Raw genomic sequence first — 15,667 nt, 5'->3', positions numbered from 1 at the left:
CTCCCGTGTCTCTCCAGATCCGCACTGGAACTGGTGTGTCTCCCTCTCTCACAGACACGGTTCCTTCTGAAATACATTTCTCAGACCCTTCTCGTACTCTGTCTACCTGGGGCTCTCTTGTCGATTTACTGATCACCACAGCACATCCTATAGGGACTGCTGCTTTCCATTTTCCTGTCTCCTTCCTCGGAGCAAGGCACTTAGATGCAATATGACCCACTTTTCCACAATTAAAACAGGTCAAGCCAGGACCTCTCCTGCTGTCTTGCCTCTCCTCCTCAATTTTACCACTAGCTCCCGGCAGGCTCTCTGCCTCAGCCAGCGGGCTTTCTCTACCATTCCCACGGTCTCTCTGGTAACTTTTATTCGAGGAAAACTTTGTCTTGTGGGTTAGGGCATATTCATCTGCGAACCTAGCAAATTCGGAGATGGACTTATTCGGCTTCTCATTCAAATACATCCGGATATCATTCGAAACACAACCTTTAAATTCCTCAATCAGAATTAACTCCCTGAGACGCCAAAAATCTTCTTCCACTATTTCTGCTGCACACCAACAATCTAAGAGCACACCCTTCTCATAGGCAAACTCTGCATACGTCTGATTCCACCCTTTCTTTACATTTCTGAACTTTTGTCTATAGGTCTCAGGTACCAATTCATAGGTCCGAAGAATGGCCTCCTTTACTTTCTCATAATTCTCAGACTCCTCCTCCTCCATAGACAATGCCACATATGCCCATTGTGCCTTCCCTTTTAACACACTTTGTAACAACGCCACCCACTGCTCTTTGGGCCACTTCTGACTCACTGCCACCTTTTCAAAATGCAAGAAATAACTATCAACATCCGTCTCCTCGAACGGAGGTACTAACCTAAACTCCCGACTAACATAAAACCGCTCCTCTCGGTCTGGCCCTTGAGCTCTTTGCTCTTGCCTTAACTTCTCCATGTCCAAGTCATGTTGCCTCTGTTTCTCCTTCTGCTCATACTCTCTCTCCTTCTCGGCTCTCTCCTTCTCTTTTTCAGCTGCTTCCAGCTGTTTTAGCTGAATTTCATGCTCCCTTTGTTTTTCGGCTCTTTCCTGCTCTTTTCCCTTTTCCTTTACAGCTCTTTCTTTTTCTTTTTCAGCCCTTTCTTTTTCCTTTTCAGCTGCTTCCAGCGCTTTAACTTAATTTCATGTTCCAACCTTAATTTCTCCAACTCTAACTGAGCCGTCCCACTAGCTGGTACCTTTTCAGGGATATTTTCCAATACCTCAGCCGAAAACACATTCTTCACAATATAATACTGAGTTATGGCCCTCCGCACCTCCCGCTTTTTCATCGACAACCTCACCTCTGCGAGGTTTAGTCCTTTCGCAAGATTTATCAATTACGACTTTGTGGCTGCCTCTAGCGCCTCCAGAGTTGGGTTTTCTATAAATTCATCCACGTCCATCTTTGCTAGTTTCCCGTCTGGCTACCCGTGCAACCAGATCCAAGTTTGGACTTACAAGCCCGATTCACTGGTCCTCCAATTTGGGGATCAAATCCCGAGACGAGATCCCACTTTGTTACGAACCCCGTAACTGCGTCACTTACCAGCAAAGATAGAGAGGTCCGTTGAAGTCTGATGGTACTATTTTTAACAGTATTTATTAGTAAAAATACACAAAAATAATATCAATGCAAACATACAGATAATATACGTCGTCAATACTAAATCTAAAAGTGCGGGTATAATAATAATCAATAAGAAATAAGCTCTATCGTTGTCTAGGGGATAATGAATTGTCTGATGGAAATATAAAGTTCGTTTCAGTTCATACAGGCTTCAGCCTTTGGGGACCGCTGGGTTTTCAATTGTTGGAGAGAGAGAGATTTTGAGAAAAGAAACTTGCCGGCTTTCTTTTATCTGATCTCGATCCGTATTCGTCCTTTAGTGAGGCTGTTCCGTGGAGGACTTGTCATCCAGGCAAGGATGGACACACACACAAGCCCCCACCGGTCTCGTACGTTTCTCCTGGTGTGTCTAAAGGGGTTGTTCCCCAGACCCTCTTTTATCCTTACTCACGGGGTCTCAGATGTCAATCAGGTTGGGATGATGCAATCCCTCAACCAGCCCACTCTGGTCGTCCCCTGAGGGCTTCAATGAATAGTACAGTACTCAATACACAATTCCGTCTCCAAAGACAATGGCCGTTATCCGGGGCTTTGTCTCGCTGAGGCCAGGACACATTCCAAAACCTTGTGGATTCTCTCTCATTTCCTGGGTCCCGACCCGAATTAATAGCGATCTTGCGATTCTCAAAAAGGAGGGGGCGACTTTGTACCCTATGGCCCCTCAGAGTTGCGGCACATTCGTAACACTACAAAAAGGTGTTTGTGTCCTGCATTTGGGTCCACCCTTACTACGCACCTTGTGACAATAAAATTTGTGTGTGTGTGTGTGTGTTGTATATAATGAATAGTGTATTTTGTGTATTGCACTGAAATGCTGCAGCAAAATAATAAATTTCACAATATATATCAATGGTAATAAACTTAATTCTGATTTAATATTTCAGAGACAACTGGACACGTACCTAAATGAGTAAGGCTTAGAAAGAAATGGAATGAATGCAGGGAGGTGGGATTAGTACAGGTAGTCACCATAGTGGGAATAGATGCGGTTGGACGAAGGACCTGTTTCTATCCTGGAGGTCAGGGTGATTTGAATCAAGGAGTTCTCCGAAACTTCCTGAGCTCCTAACCGAAAATACTCCCGCGTGTGTGCAGTAGTCGGCGCTCTTGACTCTTTTTTTGGGAACTGGTAGCGCTGCTCAAGGGCTGAAGTCACTTCACGGAGGGTTCCTTACCTGCAACCGACCATGTCACATTCAGTTGTCTTCCCAAGAATTATAACCTCGTTTGGTGTAAAAGTTCTAACTGGAGAGCCCACTAAAGGGTTTTAAAGTTGAAAAAATGCCCCAAAGACAGGGTTAAAAGTAGATATGCACCGTGGACATTGAAGGAATGAACTCGCTGCATCGCGAGTCGAGAGGAGGCTGCAAACAGGATTTGTCGGTGAAATTGTAAAACATTTAATTGAAAGGGCAATCAGATCATTAACCCATAAACCCAATAGATTATGATATTACGTCTTATATTTCATGGCGAGGTAATAAAGTTGATTCCATGTCCTGATTCGATGTTTAACCTGTATAATCAAGTGGCTTTTTGCTTTCCTTCTAAATTACGCCATGTTAAACCGATTTGATTTGGCCACTTTGACATTGGTTCAAAAACCATACTAGATCTTATCTAGTCGTTTACAGTGCAGTTTTCCTAAGTGAATCGATACATTGAGACCTATATAATTTACATTGCCCCGTTTTGTAGCGCACAGAAGTTTAATAATTGCATGGACGTATCTAAACTGGCTTGGATGAACAAAGTTCAGCGAAGTTATTAGTTTGGAGAATCCCAAACATCTATGTCTTAAATTGAACCTTTCGAGAACTCAGTCTACAGGTACCTGTGACGCTTCCATCATTCCGACGGACTACGGGAGCCTTTCTCTGAAGGGTGCGTGTGGGCAGCGCACTTTGCTAAGGAAAAAAGCATTGCAGCTATTCAATAGAAAAGGTGGAAGCGTTAACTGGATCACTGACAAGGGGAGAAGATGGAGATGAAAGTGCAAAAGTTGGCTTGCATGGCACTGCGTGAGCCTGTAGGCGCCACGCTTGCTGTTTGCATTTCGCTTTGACGTAAGGCAGAGAGAGCGCGGAATGTTCCCGGTCTCGGCTTCAGTCAGAGGATTTCCGGAGAACGATCAGCACAACCCGGCTGGCTCCCGGGCCAAAGTTTTGTCCTGGGACATCTCATTGTTGTCTTCTCGCCAATAAGAAGGCAGCGTCGAGGCACGCCCCGGAGTCGGGCAGATTCCCTCAGCTCTCCCTCTACCTTCCCGTGAAGTTCGGCCAAAGTCAGGGAGACTTTGGAAAGTTGGGCGGCTCGCTCTCGGACTACCATGGGTACGCTGCGGGATCTGCAGTACGCCTTGCAAGAGAAGATCGAGGAGCTGAGGCAGCGGGACGCCCTGATCGACGAGCTGGAGCTGGAGCTGGATCAGAAGGACGACCTGATCCAGAGGCTGCAGAACGAGCTGGACAAGTACCGGTCTGTCATTAAACCCGCCAGTAAGCAAGCGCCGAACCAAACCCCGAGCTGTCTGCAGGAACAGCAACGGACCAAACGGCAGGCCATCTCCGCCGAGCCCACCGCCTTCGACATCCAGGATCTCAACCACGTTACTCTGCCCTCCTACCAGAAAAGTCCACAGTAAGCAAACAAAAATACTTCCCTGTTTGCACACCTTCACCTTACTTCTGTCACGGGGCAGCTGCTGGCTGCGTTCCTTCGTCCGGTCACTCCAGGGTTAATCTACCTCTCAGCAGACAGTGATGTTTGTGTAATCGTTACTATTGCCGTGTTAAACCGGAGCGCCGGATTCTGTCAGCGTGGAGCACACTCGAGACCCTGCACGTTTCTTAAATCGCCGTTCCGAGTAAAATGTCAGGACGGTGAAAGCAAACGGATGCCAGGGACGGGAGCTAGACAGAGCGCACAGTAACGATGGCGATAGGTGTGGGTACACGGCTGAGGGGTCATGAGAGTTCTTAGCGGTTGAGACAATTGAGTGCGACAATTCGATGAAAGTGGCCGGAAATCTGGGAATGAATAATGGGCGAGCGTGAGTTGGGCTAGTAATCCAGCGTGAGTGACTAGGAGTAAGGAAGTGTCAGTGTCGAGGGTGAGTACGAGGATCCACTATTAGAATGTGCGCGGTAATCCAGTGCCATGGTCGAATGCAAGAGTGCGGGTGGGTAACCAGATTAAGAGAGAGAGGGATCCAATGTGCGATCATCCACAGTAAAAGACTGTATCATCAAGTGAGTGTGAGGATACGCTAGGAAACAGAACTAGTATAGGGATCTATTCTGAGAGATCAGGTGATCCAGTGTGAGGGTTAGGGTCCATCCTGAATAACAGTGGGCGAGGATTCACTGGAAGGGAGCTAGTGTGAGGATCTATTGTGGGAGATCTGGCTTACTGGGAGCAAGGGAGCGAGTTACTCTGAGTGAAGGTACTGAGTATTTCACAATGCCTACCAGAGTGACTGTGCCAGTGGGTGAATCAGCAAGTGTGTGGCTGGGGTTGACAGGAAACCACCAGCAAAGGTTTCATCTGGATAGTATCTTTTATTTCTCTCCAGTAGTAGTGAACTCTTCCTTCAGCCCACACCCCACACTGACCCACTGCACTCAGCAACCTCAACTGTCCGGTCTAGAGCCCAAGTATCACCAGAAGGGAATGGAACAGGCTGGCATTTACTCAACACTCAGCAATTTATTAGCAAATTTGCTTTAGAAAGATTTGAAAGGGTCTTCACAGCCGTTCCCAAGTAATGCCTGCACTGTAGCGATACCAGCACGTCTGGGTAAGATGCTTGACAGCTGCAATTGAAAATTTATTAGTTGAAGCGCCTGGTTTAGATTGGCTTTTTTTTCACTGGGGCTGATGGGCTGTTGATTTGATGCAAAAGTTTAACAGGGTAACAAGTGAACAGCCCTCAAAGAGAGAGACAGTGTCACCAGTAAATCAAAGCTGTAATTGTGAAACAGCAATGGAGGCCCAGCTCAAGTCATATTCTATCCGATGATTGCCTGTGTGCTGCAGCCTCTTCTACCTCTTCAGCTCCTCTTACCTACTCTGGATGTCTGTGCATCAGCACATGCTCATCCGTGTGAGGAGCCGGAATTCTTCAGCTTGATGATAAACCCTGGAATCTGCCCTTCCCATTTTCATTCTTAAGACTTTTTTCTCATCTTTTTGTTTGGTTGGGACTTCCTTCTCCGGAGCTCATCACCCCTCTCTCTTGAGGAACGTAATGTGTTGTTCTGCTGAGCATTGTGGACATGCTGTCTTGGTGCTGTGCTGCCGGCACATCTTTTAGTTGTGTTGGTGGTTAACACAAACGGCACATTTCACTATGTTTTGATGTGTATATGATTTAAAAAAAATAATCAATGTGAGTTTTCACCTGTGTTTTATCAGCTGCAGAGCTGAGGCATATTGATCGTTGAACTTTGGCTGCTCCTAGAGGGCTCGGTATAGTTAAACTTCAACCATTGATGGATTTCTGAAATTTACTGACAGAGGTGTTGCCAGCAAGGTGAATCCATTGCTCACCTCTCATTGGCCTTGACGAGGTGTCTTCCTGAGTCACCGCAGTCAGTCTGATGAAGGTGTTATTGGATAAGGAGTCGACTCAGGCACAGGTGAAGCTGTGTCTTAATCAAATCAAGCACCTCTGCCATCACTGTAGTTTTGTACATAACGAATAAACCAAGGAAATGTGAATGACTGTGGGTTGTTCCCAGTCATATCCAAGCAATTCATCTTAATCTCCGGAGATTCCTTAGTAGTCTTGTAGGCATTTCAACCTTTGACCCCCAAACACTTAGTTTTTTTCCCCTTCCTTTTTGTGGCACATATTTATATCTTTTATATGTACTTTTTCTAATTTATAATTTTTATTACTATTGCAGTGTACTGCTGCTGCAAAACAACAAGTTTCACAACATTTGCCAGTGATATGAATTCTGATTCTGATTAATTTTTCTTGTCGTGGAAAACATGATTTCAGCTTGTGCTGTCAAAGTGATTGGTTGCAACTAATAGGCTGGGATTGTTCCAAGAAGAGCTTGTGTGAGCTGGTGTGCCTTTCTCCAAATGCCCATAGGATGAACCAGATCTAGATCTCAGAGTCATAATTCAAAAAAACGACAATTACCCTCTTTTATGATAGGTACAATTGATAAGATAATATAAATATAAGAAAACAGAATCTCTGACTTCAGTAAACAATCAAGAGGGCGCATCCTTTATTTTTGCTAGCTGCTTGGTGGTGGAGTTTGCACGAGGATTGAAACGCAACACTTTAATTGCAATGGTTGGGAAATGCTATCTTGCCATCACATCCTGATGCCTCCTCACTCCCAATGATCCTCTTTGATAAGGTATCCAGTCCTGTGAATTGAAATTTATATCATATTGCGTAATTCAGTGTCTTCAGTGCTGTGAGGATTTTCTCTACTAAAATTCTGCCTTGCTGAATGTAAGTACATTTTAAACACTTGAATAAATCTGGAATGATGAGTGCGTGGATTATCACACAGAACAGACACTAGTTTGGAATTGTACCCTTATATTAATTGGTGAAGACTATATTTTCCACTTGCCAGAAAATGCTTCATCATATAATCTGCCAGGACAGTTGACAGTGTATGATCATCCTCACGATCAGCCAACAATTTAACGTACCAGATAAATCACAGCATGGTTCCTTCCATAAAATCTTGTTGTTATGGCTCCTTTGAGAACTGTATTGACATTCATTTAGGTATCTCTGAACTTAGCCAATTCGATTCCATTACTGTTAAGAACATTACTGTTGTGTCAAGACCATCTTTATGCATTTTTCTGTAATATTTGGAGTAACTTACTTTTTAGTCTTATACTTACATTATCTTATCAATTGTACCTATCATAAAAGAGGGTAATTGTTGTTTTTTTGAATTATGACTCTGAGATCTAGATCTGGTTCATTAGTGCAGAAGTATTAATCTTGGGTCCTTCCAATGTAAGATCACAACATTTCTCCTGCCTTTATCTCCTTAGTTTATATATTATTCAACTATCTTGTTGAAATTGTTTGTCATTGAATACTTACAATAGCATGTGGTGCATTGTTCAGTGGCTCTTATTATTGAGCTCTTATTGTATTGCAATGTACTGCTGCTGAAAAACAACACACTTTCATGGAAGGAACCATGCTGTGATTTATCTGGTACATTAAATTGTTGGCTGATCGTGAGGATGATCATACACTGTCAACTGTCCTGGCAGATTATATGATGAAGCATTTTCTGGCAAATTGAAAATACAGTCCTCACCAATTAATCTATGGGTACAATTCCAAATTAGTGTTTGTTCTATGTGATAATCCATATACTGAGGGATACATAATTCATTCCAAATTTATTCAATTGTTTAAATACATGACATGCTGCAAGGCGGAATTTGAGCAGAGAAAATTCTCAGAACATTGGCAATATTGAATTGGGTAATCTGATATAAAGTTCAATTCCTAGGACCAAATACCTTGTCAAAGAGTATCATCTCCAGTCTGCACGTTGAAGGCAATGAGGTAGAGTTTACCTAGCCAACGTTTCTTGCACTTGAAGTGCGTGGACTATTCAATATTGCATACTGAAAGGAATCTGCATCTAAACTGGATTACACTCCATGACCAGAGTTTACACTGCTCTGCATCAGAATCATTATCATCGCCTCTTTTTCAAAGCTTCTGCATTTCTGTTTGCTGTCATTAATGGCAAGACGATGCTTAGAGTTCCATCTAAAATATCCCTTCATTTTTCCTGGTAGAACACAGCAGGCTAGGCAGCATCAATAGGGAGAAGCGATGTCAACGTTTCGGGCCGAGACCCTTAGTCAGGACTAACCGAAAGGAAAGATAGTAAGAGATTTGAAAGTAGAGGGGGGAGGGGGAAATGCGAAATGATAGGAGAAGACCGGAGGGGGTGGGATGAAGCTAAGAGCTGGAAAGGTGATTGGTGAAAGTGCCACAGAGCTGGAGAAGGTAAAGGATCATGGGACGGGAGGCCTCAGGAGAAAGAAAGGAGGGAGGGGGGAGCACCAGAGGGAGATGGAGAACAGGCAAACAACTAAATATGTCAGGGATGGGGTAAGAAGGGGAGGAGGGGCATTAACGGAAGTTAGAGAGGTCAATATTCATGCCATCAGGTTGGAGGCTACCCAGCCGGTATATAAGGTGTTGTTCCTCCAACCTGAGTTTGGATTCATTTTGACAATAGAGGAGGCCATGGATAGACATATCAGAATGGGAATGGGATGTGGAATTAAAATGTGTGGCCACTGGGAGATCCTGCTTTTTCTGGTGGACCGAGCGTAGGTGTTCCACGAAACGGTCACCCAGTCTGTGTCAGGTCTCGTCAATATATAAAAGGCCACACCGGGAGCACCGGACGCAGTATACCGCACCAGCCGACTCACAGGTGAATTGTCGCCTCACCTGGAAGGACTGTCTGGGGCCCTGAATGGTTGTTCCGTTTACAAGGATAAGTGCCAGGAGGGAGATCGGTGAGAAGGGATGGGGGGGACGAGTGGACAAGGGAGTCGAGTAGGGAGCGATCCCTGCGAAAAGCAGAAAGAGGACGGGAGGGAAAAATGTGTTTGATAGTGGGATCCCGTTGGAGGTGGCGGAAGTTACAGAGAATTATATGTTGGATAATGTTGTTCCTCCCTCACCACCATTCAGGGCCCCAGACAGTCCTTCCAGGTGAGGCGACACTTCACCTGTGAGTTGGCTGGTGTGGTATACTGCGTCCGGTGCTCCCGGTGTGGCCTTTTATATATTGGCGAGACCCGATGCAGACTGGGAGACCGTTTCGTGGAACACCTACGCTCGGTCCGCCAGAAACAGCAGGATCTCCCAGTGGCCACACATTTTAATTCCACGTCCCATTCCCATTCTGATATGTCTATCCATGGCCTCCTCTATTGTCAAAATGAATCCAAACTCAGGTTGGAGGAACAACACTTTATATACCGGCTGGGTAGCCTCCAACCTGATGGCATGAACATTGACTTCTCTAACTTCCGTTAATGCCCCTCCTCCCTTTCTTACCCCATCCCTGACATATTTAGTTGTTTGCCTGTTCTCCATCTCCCTCTGGTGCTCCCCCCCCCTTTCTCCTGAGGCTTCCCGTCCCATGATCCTTTACCTTCTCCAGCTCTGTATCACTTTCGCCAATCACCTTAGCTTCATCCCACCCCCTCCGGTCTACTCCTATCATTTCGCATTTCCCCTCCCCCCACTACTTTCAAATCTCTTACTATCTTTCCTTTCGGTTAGTCCTGACGAAGGGTCTCGGCCCGAAACGTCAACATCGCTTCTCCCTATAGATGCTGCCTAGCCTGCTGTGTTCTACCAGCATTTTGTGTGTGTTGTTTGAATTTCCAGCATCTGCAGATTTCCTCGTGTTTGCCCTTCATTTTTCCTGTAGCTTCCTTGGAGTTCATTTGCTTATTATTCCTGACAAATATTTTCTTCTTTTGGATGCAACTAGATTTACTGCATTTGCTTTAGTCACCATTCTGTCTGATCACTGGTCTCTTGAACATAACAAAATATGGTGTCCTTTGAATTTCTTATTCTTTGCTTTAACAGTGGTTGTCAATTTTCTTTTAAGACGGCAGGCATGTGATCCAACAGATTTTAATGGCTTTTTTAAAAGATACAGATCAGTGTGATATACCACAGTACGTTCTGAGAATTTGAGCAATACTGCTGATCTAATAAAACTCATTGTCTGCTGATAAATGACTTTGCCCCCCCCCCCCCACCCCCGGGCTAGTGAATCAAGTACTAGAGCGTGTAGGTTTAAAGGAATTTCAGTGGCAATATTTTCTCAAGGGTGGGGTACATATATGGAACAGACTGCCAGAGGAAGTGGTTGAGGCAGGTATGATATTACCACTTAGAAGACATTTGGACTGGTACATGGATGGAAAAGATTTGGAAGGATATGGGTCAAACATAGGCACATGGGCATCTTGGTTGGCATGGAGGGATTGGGTTTCTGTGCTGATGACTCTGGCTGAAATCTAAAGTCTTTTGGGTTTACACCAGGCTTCAGAGACAATCCTTTAGGTTTTACTTTATTCCAGGGGTGAAAGGGTTAACCTACAGTGAGAGATTGAGTCGCCTGGCACTATACTCTGGAGTTCGGAAGAATGAGAGGAGATCTTACGGAAACATACAACATTTTAAAAGGGATAGATAAGATAGAAGTAGGACAGTTGTTTCCATTGGTAGGTGAGACTACAACTAGGGGACATTGCCTCAAGATTCAGGGGAGAAGATTTAGGATGGAGATGAGGAGAAACTGTTTCTCCCAGAGAGTAGTGAATCTGTGGAATTCTCTGCCCAGGGAAGCATTTGAGGTTTCTTCACTAAATATATTTAAAGAAGAATTACAGTTTTTACAGAGTAAGGGAATGGGGTAAAGGCAGGTGGATGGAGCTGAGTTTACAGACAGATCAGCCATGATCTTATTGAATGGTGGGGCAGGCTCGATGGGCCAGATGGCCTACTGCTGCTTCTATTTCTTATGTTCTTATTAGAAGGTCATGATTGTTATTTGAAAAAATATCTGCTTTGATCTCAGAAAATTCTGAATTCTAAATTAACTTTTTTTTCAAGAAGCATTAGTACCAGTGCAAGGTTTATTTTGTTTTTCCATTGGTAAAGCAATATTGCACTTTCATATAACATTTGTCCTTCATTGCTTCCAACTCTGAGGAGAGTGGAAGAAAATTGTACCCTGAGGATCTAAACTTGTTTTCACTTTCTGTAATCACCAAAGGGGTTTCAGGTTCCAAAAATATTTCTTCCTCCTTACACCTTTAGAATGACGGTCACTAGCAGAAATGAATAGTGCAAGAATATGGAATAACGAGGTACTGTTCATGGGTTAATGGACCAGTTTTGGTGGCAGAGGGAAAGAGGCTGTTCCTAAATCATTGAGTGTGGGTCTTCAGGCTCCGGTAATACCTCAATGACGGTAGTAATGTTCTGGATGGTGAGGGTCCTTAATGATGGATGCCGCCTTCTTGAGGCAACACCTCTGAAGATGTCCTCGATGGTAGGGAGGGTTGTGCCTCTGATGCAGCTAGCTTAGCCTATAACCTCTACAGCTTCTTGTGATCCTGTGCATTGAGAGTCCATACCGGGCTGTGATGCAACCAGTCAAAATATCTGGTGACCATTGAATTCCTGACACCCAAAAGCTTGAAGTTGCTCGCCTTTCATACTGCTGACCCCTCGATGAGGTCTGGTGTGAATTCTTCCAACTCCCTCTTCTTGAAATGTGCAATCAGTTCCTTGGTCTTGCAGATGTTGAGTATAAAGTTGTTTTTTCAACACCACTCAACCAGCATGATCTTCCTCACTCCTGTAAGCCTCCTCATAACTATTTGTGATTCAACCAACAGCTGTGGTGGCACTGGCAAATTTCTAGCTGGCATTTCAGCTATGTGTAGCTACATAGCCATAAGGGCAGAGACAGTAGAGCTGTGGGCTAAGCACATATATTTGAGGTATACCTGCTTTGGTAGTGAGAAGATGTTACTACCTATATTCACTGACCGTGTCTTTCAATAAGGAAGTTGCCACTTGCTGAGTATATTCTGCTCCTGTGTTCAACACAGGTGGTGATGACCTGAAAACCTGAGACAAGTTATTAGCTAAATATATGCTGTTACTCTTGAAGTACATATTATGTCAAGAAAAGCTCAGAACTCCCAAATACAGGAGCCGCAGTCAACAAGCAATAGCTGAATGTAGTTAACAACAATTCTCATTTTTTTAATTGCCTGGACGGGGTAGGGCATCACTAATGGGACTTGGGAAAGTTAAGAGAGTGAGTGCAACTATAACAACTATTCACTATTTATAGATAGAGAGAAAAAGGGGAGTCAGATAAGCACTTTTATTTGATGTGAAACAGAGAAAAGAAAAGTTTGGGAGTCTCCGTACCAATGTGGACGGGTGACTAAGGAAAGCTGTCTCAGTTGGTGTTCCCAGCGTTGGCTGTCCATGTGAACAGGAGGCACGGGATCTGGTCATCAGCTTGTCTGGGGGGTGGTGGGTGGGGGAGGGGTTGTTGATACTGAAGATTGGAGCCCAGTAGTTGATCAGTAGTCCGGAAGTTGAACCCTGAAGATTGGAGGCTGGAGGCTTGTCTTAGAGTTGGTGGGTGAGAGAAAGGAAGAGGCTTGTTTTGCTGTTGTTGTTTTGTTGCTTGTTGTGTTCAGTTATGTTGTGTTCTTCATTGTTCTGCTGAGCATTGTGGACATGCTTTGTTGGCACCAGAATGTGTGGCGACACTCGAGGGCTGCCCCCAGCACATCCCTGGCTTGCGTTGGTTATTGACATAAATGGCACATTTCACTTTGTGTTTCATTGTTCATGTTAATGGATCCCTTTATGCTCTGAGATGTTGAAAAGTTTTCAAGCAGGCTTCTCGATATACCTGAAAATTTCCATCTGATTCCCTGTCAGAATTCCATGTACTCTATCAATGTTATCACTAAAGTTCTCTGTAATGGATACACTATGTGGGCTCACGTTTGCTGAGGAGGTATGTATGCCTTTGCTCTTATTCCTGGCCTTTTGTGTTTGGTGTCTCAGCACATGGACATCCCACTTCTATGCTATAAGACCTTAAGACGTAGGAGCAGAGTTTGCCCATTGAATCTGCTTCACCATTCCATCATGGCTGATTTATTATCAACCTGAACTCCATTCTCCTGCCTTCTCCCCATAACCTTTGACACCCGAGAACCTCTCAACTTCCTCTTTAAATGTACCGAATGATTTGGCCTTCACAGCCGACCATGGCAATGAATTCTGCAGATTCACCATCCTCTGGCTAAAGAAATCTCTCCTAAAGGGCTGCCCCTCTATTCTGAGGCTGTGCTCTCCACTGTTCTGTACATCTGGAAAGTCAGTATCTCAGCCGACATTTACAAATATAAAATTGAATGACAACATGTTTTCATTATACTGGCCAGTTTGTGATCTGTATCTGAAATGGGAAAGGAACATGTATGAAAGGGTAAATGAGCAGATAAGAGGTGCCTGGTGGTCCTCTCCGAAGGGTAAAAGTCAGAAGGTGTCATGGTCCGGTCCGTGGACTTCGGACTCCGGGTCTTCTGGCTGACCATTGTTTCAGTTGGGCTTAATCACAGGCACCTGATACTCATTTTGGAGCTGGAATATAAGTGGCCCAGGGTTCAAGTGTGGTGGCTGGTTTGTCACGACAGTATCCCGTCCTCACCTCTGTGGGGTAAGTCAAGCCGTTTTTGCCATTACCCTGTGGTTGGATCTGTCCCTTCCTGTCCTTGCCTCCATTGGGTAAGCCAGGCTGTCTTTGCCGTTATCCTGAGGCTGGACTGTTCCCTTCCCTTCCCCTTCTTTCTGTAGCCCTTGGCTGAAGACCCACCTGCTACCTCCCGCCTAGAGCCCCACCTGCTACCCTCCCGCCTGGAGCCTCGCTGTCAAGTTCTACCGTTGGAACAAGACTGGAGCCTTGCTGAGTCCAGATAAGGAACCATCTTTCATTGTTTGGAACTCTCTCTTTGTGTCTACACCTTCGCCAGGTGGGTCCGGCCGTTTGCCACTACCTAGCATTGGGAACTGCCTCGTCGTGTGCAGTGTTCTGTGTATGAGTCCCGGCCCTATGTCCTGTTCCCAAGGAGGGGTCCCGGCTCTGTGTTCTGTGTATGAGTCCCGGCCCTATGTCCTGTTCCCAAGGAGGGGTCCCGGCTCTGTGTTCTGTGTATGAGTCCCGGCCCTGTGTCCTGTTCCCAAGGAGGGGTCCCGGCTCTGTGTTCTGTGTATGAGTCCCGGCCCTACGTCCTGTTCCCAAGGAGGTGTCCCGGCTCTGTGTTCTGTGTATGAGTCCCGGCCCTACGTCCTGTTCCCAAGGAGGGGTCCCGGCTCTGTGTTCTGTGTATGAGTCCCGGCCCTGTGTCCTGTTCCCAAGGAGGGGTCCCGGCTCTGTGTTCTGTGTATGAGTCCCGGCCCTGTGTCCTGTTCCCAAGGAGGGGTCCTGGCTCTGTGTTCTGTGTATGAGTCCCGGCCCTATGTCCTGTTCCCAAGGAGGGATCCTGGCTCTGTGTTCTGTGTATGAGTCCCGGCCCTGTGTCCTGTTCCCAAGGAGGGTCCCGGCTCTGTGTTCTGTGTATGAGTCCCGGCCCTGTGTCCTGTTCCCAAGGAGGGTCCCGGCTCTGTGTTCTGTGTATGAGTCCCGGCCCTATGTCCTGTTCCCAAGGAGGGGTCCCGGCTCTGTGTTCTGTGTATGAGTCCCGGCCCTATGTCCTGTTCCCAAGGAGGGGTCCCGGCTCTGTGTTCTGCGTTCCTGTTCTCCCTCGATCGAGGCTCTGCGTTCCTGTTCTCCCTCGACCGAGGCTCTGCCTACCTGTTCTCCCTCGACCAAGGCTCTGCGTTCCTGTCTCCCAAGACCAAGTCTGAGCTTCATGTCCTCATCCAGCCCTGGAGTCCCGCGTCCTGCCCCCACGTCCAGTCCTGTTGCCTTGCCATGTCTTATCCTCGCCTAGATCCGGAGTCCGAGCCTGAGTCAAGACCCAAGTTCCAGGTCCCTATCCAGTCTCTGGCTCGGAGTCCTTGTCCAGGTTCCAAGTTCCTAGTTTTTTTTCCAGGTCCCGCTTTCCTACTCTAGTCCTAGCCCAGGTCCTGTATCCTAGTCTCGTCCAGGGCCTGTGTCTTGTCCAGCGTTGTCTCTTCCCCAATTCCCTTGCTTTCTTGACACACCTAGTCCTGTCCCTAGTACTTCAGTGTCTGTGTCTTGCATTTGGGACCGCTCTCAATGCCCACCTTATGACATAAGGTATGGGGAGAGTGACAGACTTTGCCACACAGTGACCGTAGACTCATCAGTAATGTTCATTAACCTTGCTACCAGTAGGGGCACAGCCACCTCCTCCATTCAGTTCAGTGAGTGTTGTGGAAT

The 15,667-nt window shown here is 45.9% G+C and overlaps 1 protein-coding gene across 7 annotated transcripts in view; it reads left to right on the top strand.

Moving 5' to 3' along the window:
- Positions 1-15,667, top strand: part of LOC140715310 (cGMP-dependent protein kinase 1) — a 779,820-nt gene that overhangs the window by 42,471 nt on the left and 721,682 nt on the right. For 4 of the 7 annotated variants that reach the window (XM_073027323.1, XM_073027321.1, XM_073027320.1 and 1 more), the window contains exon 1: positions 3,741-4,304. The exons of 2 other annotated variants lie outside the window; for them this stretch is intronic. In XM_073027323.1, the coding sequence (XP_072883424.1) occupies positions 3,994-4,304 (311 nt within the window). In that variant the 5' untranslated portion in view covers positions 3,741-3,993. Of the gene's footprint in view, positions 1-3,740; positions 4,305-4,666; positions 4,777-15,667 lie in introns of those variants that run through there. One more of the 7 variants, XM_073027325.1, reaches the window with a different exon arrangement.

Source organism: Hemitrygon akajei, chromosome 23, assembly GCF_048418815.1.
Source record: "Hemitrygon akajei chromosome 23, sHemAka1.3, whole genome shotgun sequence".
NCBI classification, from domain to species: domain Eukaryota; kingdom Metazoa; phylum Chordata; class Chondrichthyes; order Myliobatiformes; family Dasyatidae; genus Hemitrygon; species Hemitrygon akajei.
Note: the sequence above shows the minus strand (reverse complement) of the source record. Positions and strands in the feature narration are given on the sequence as shown.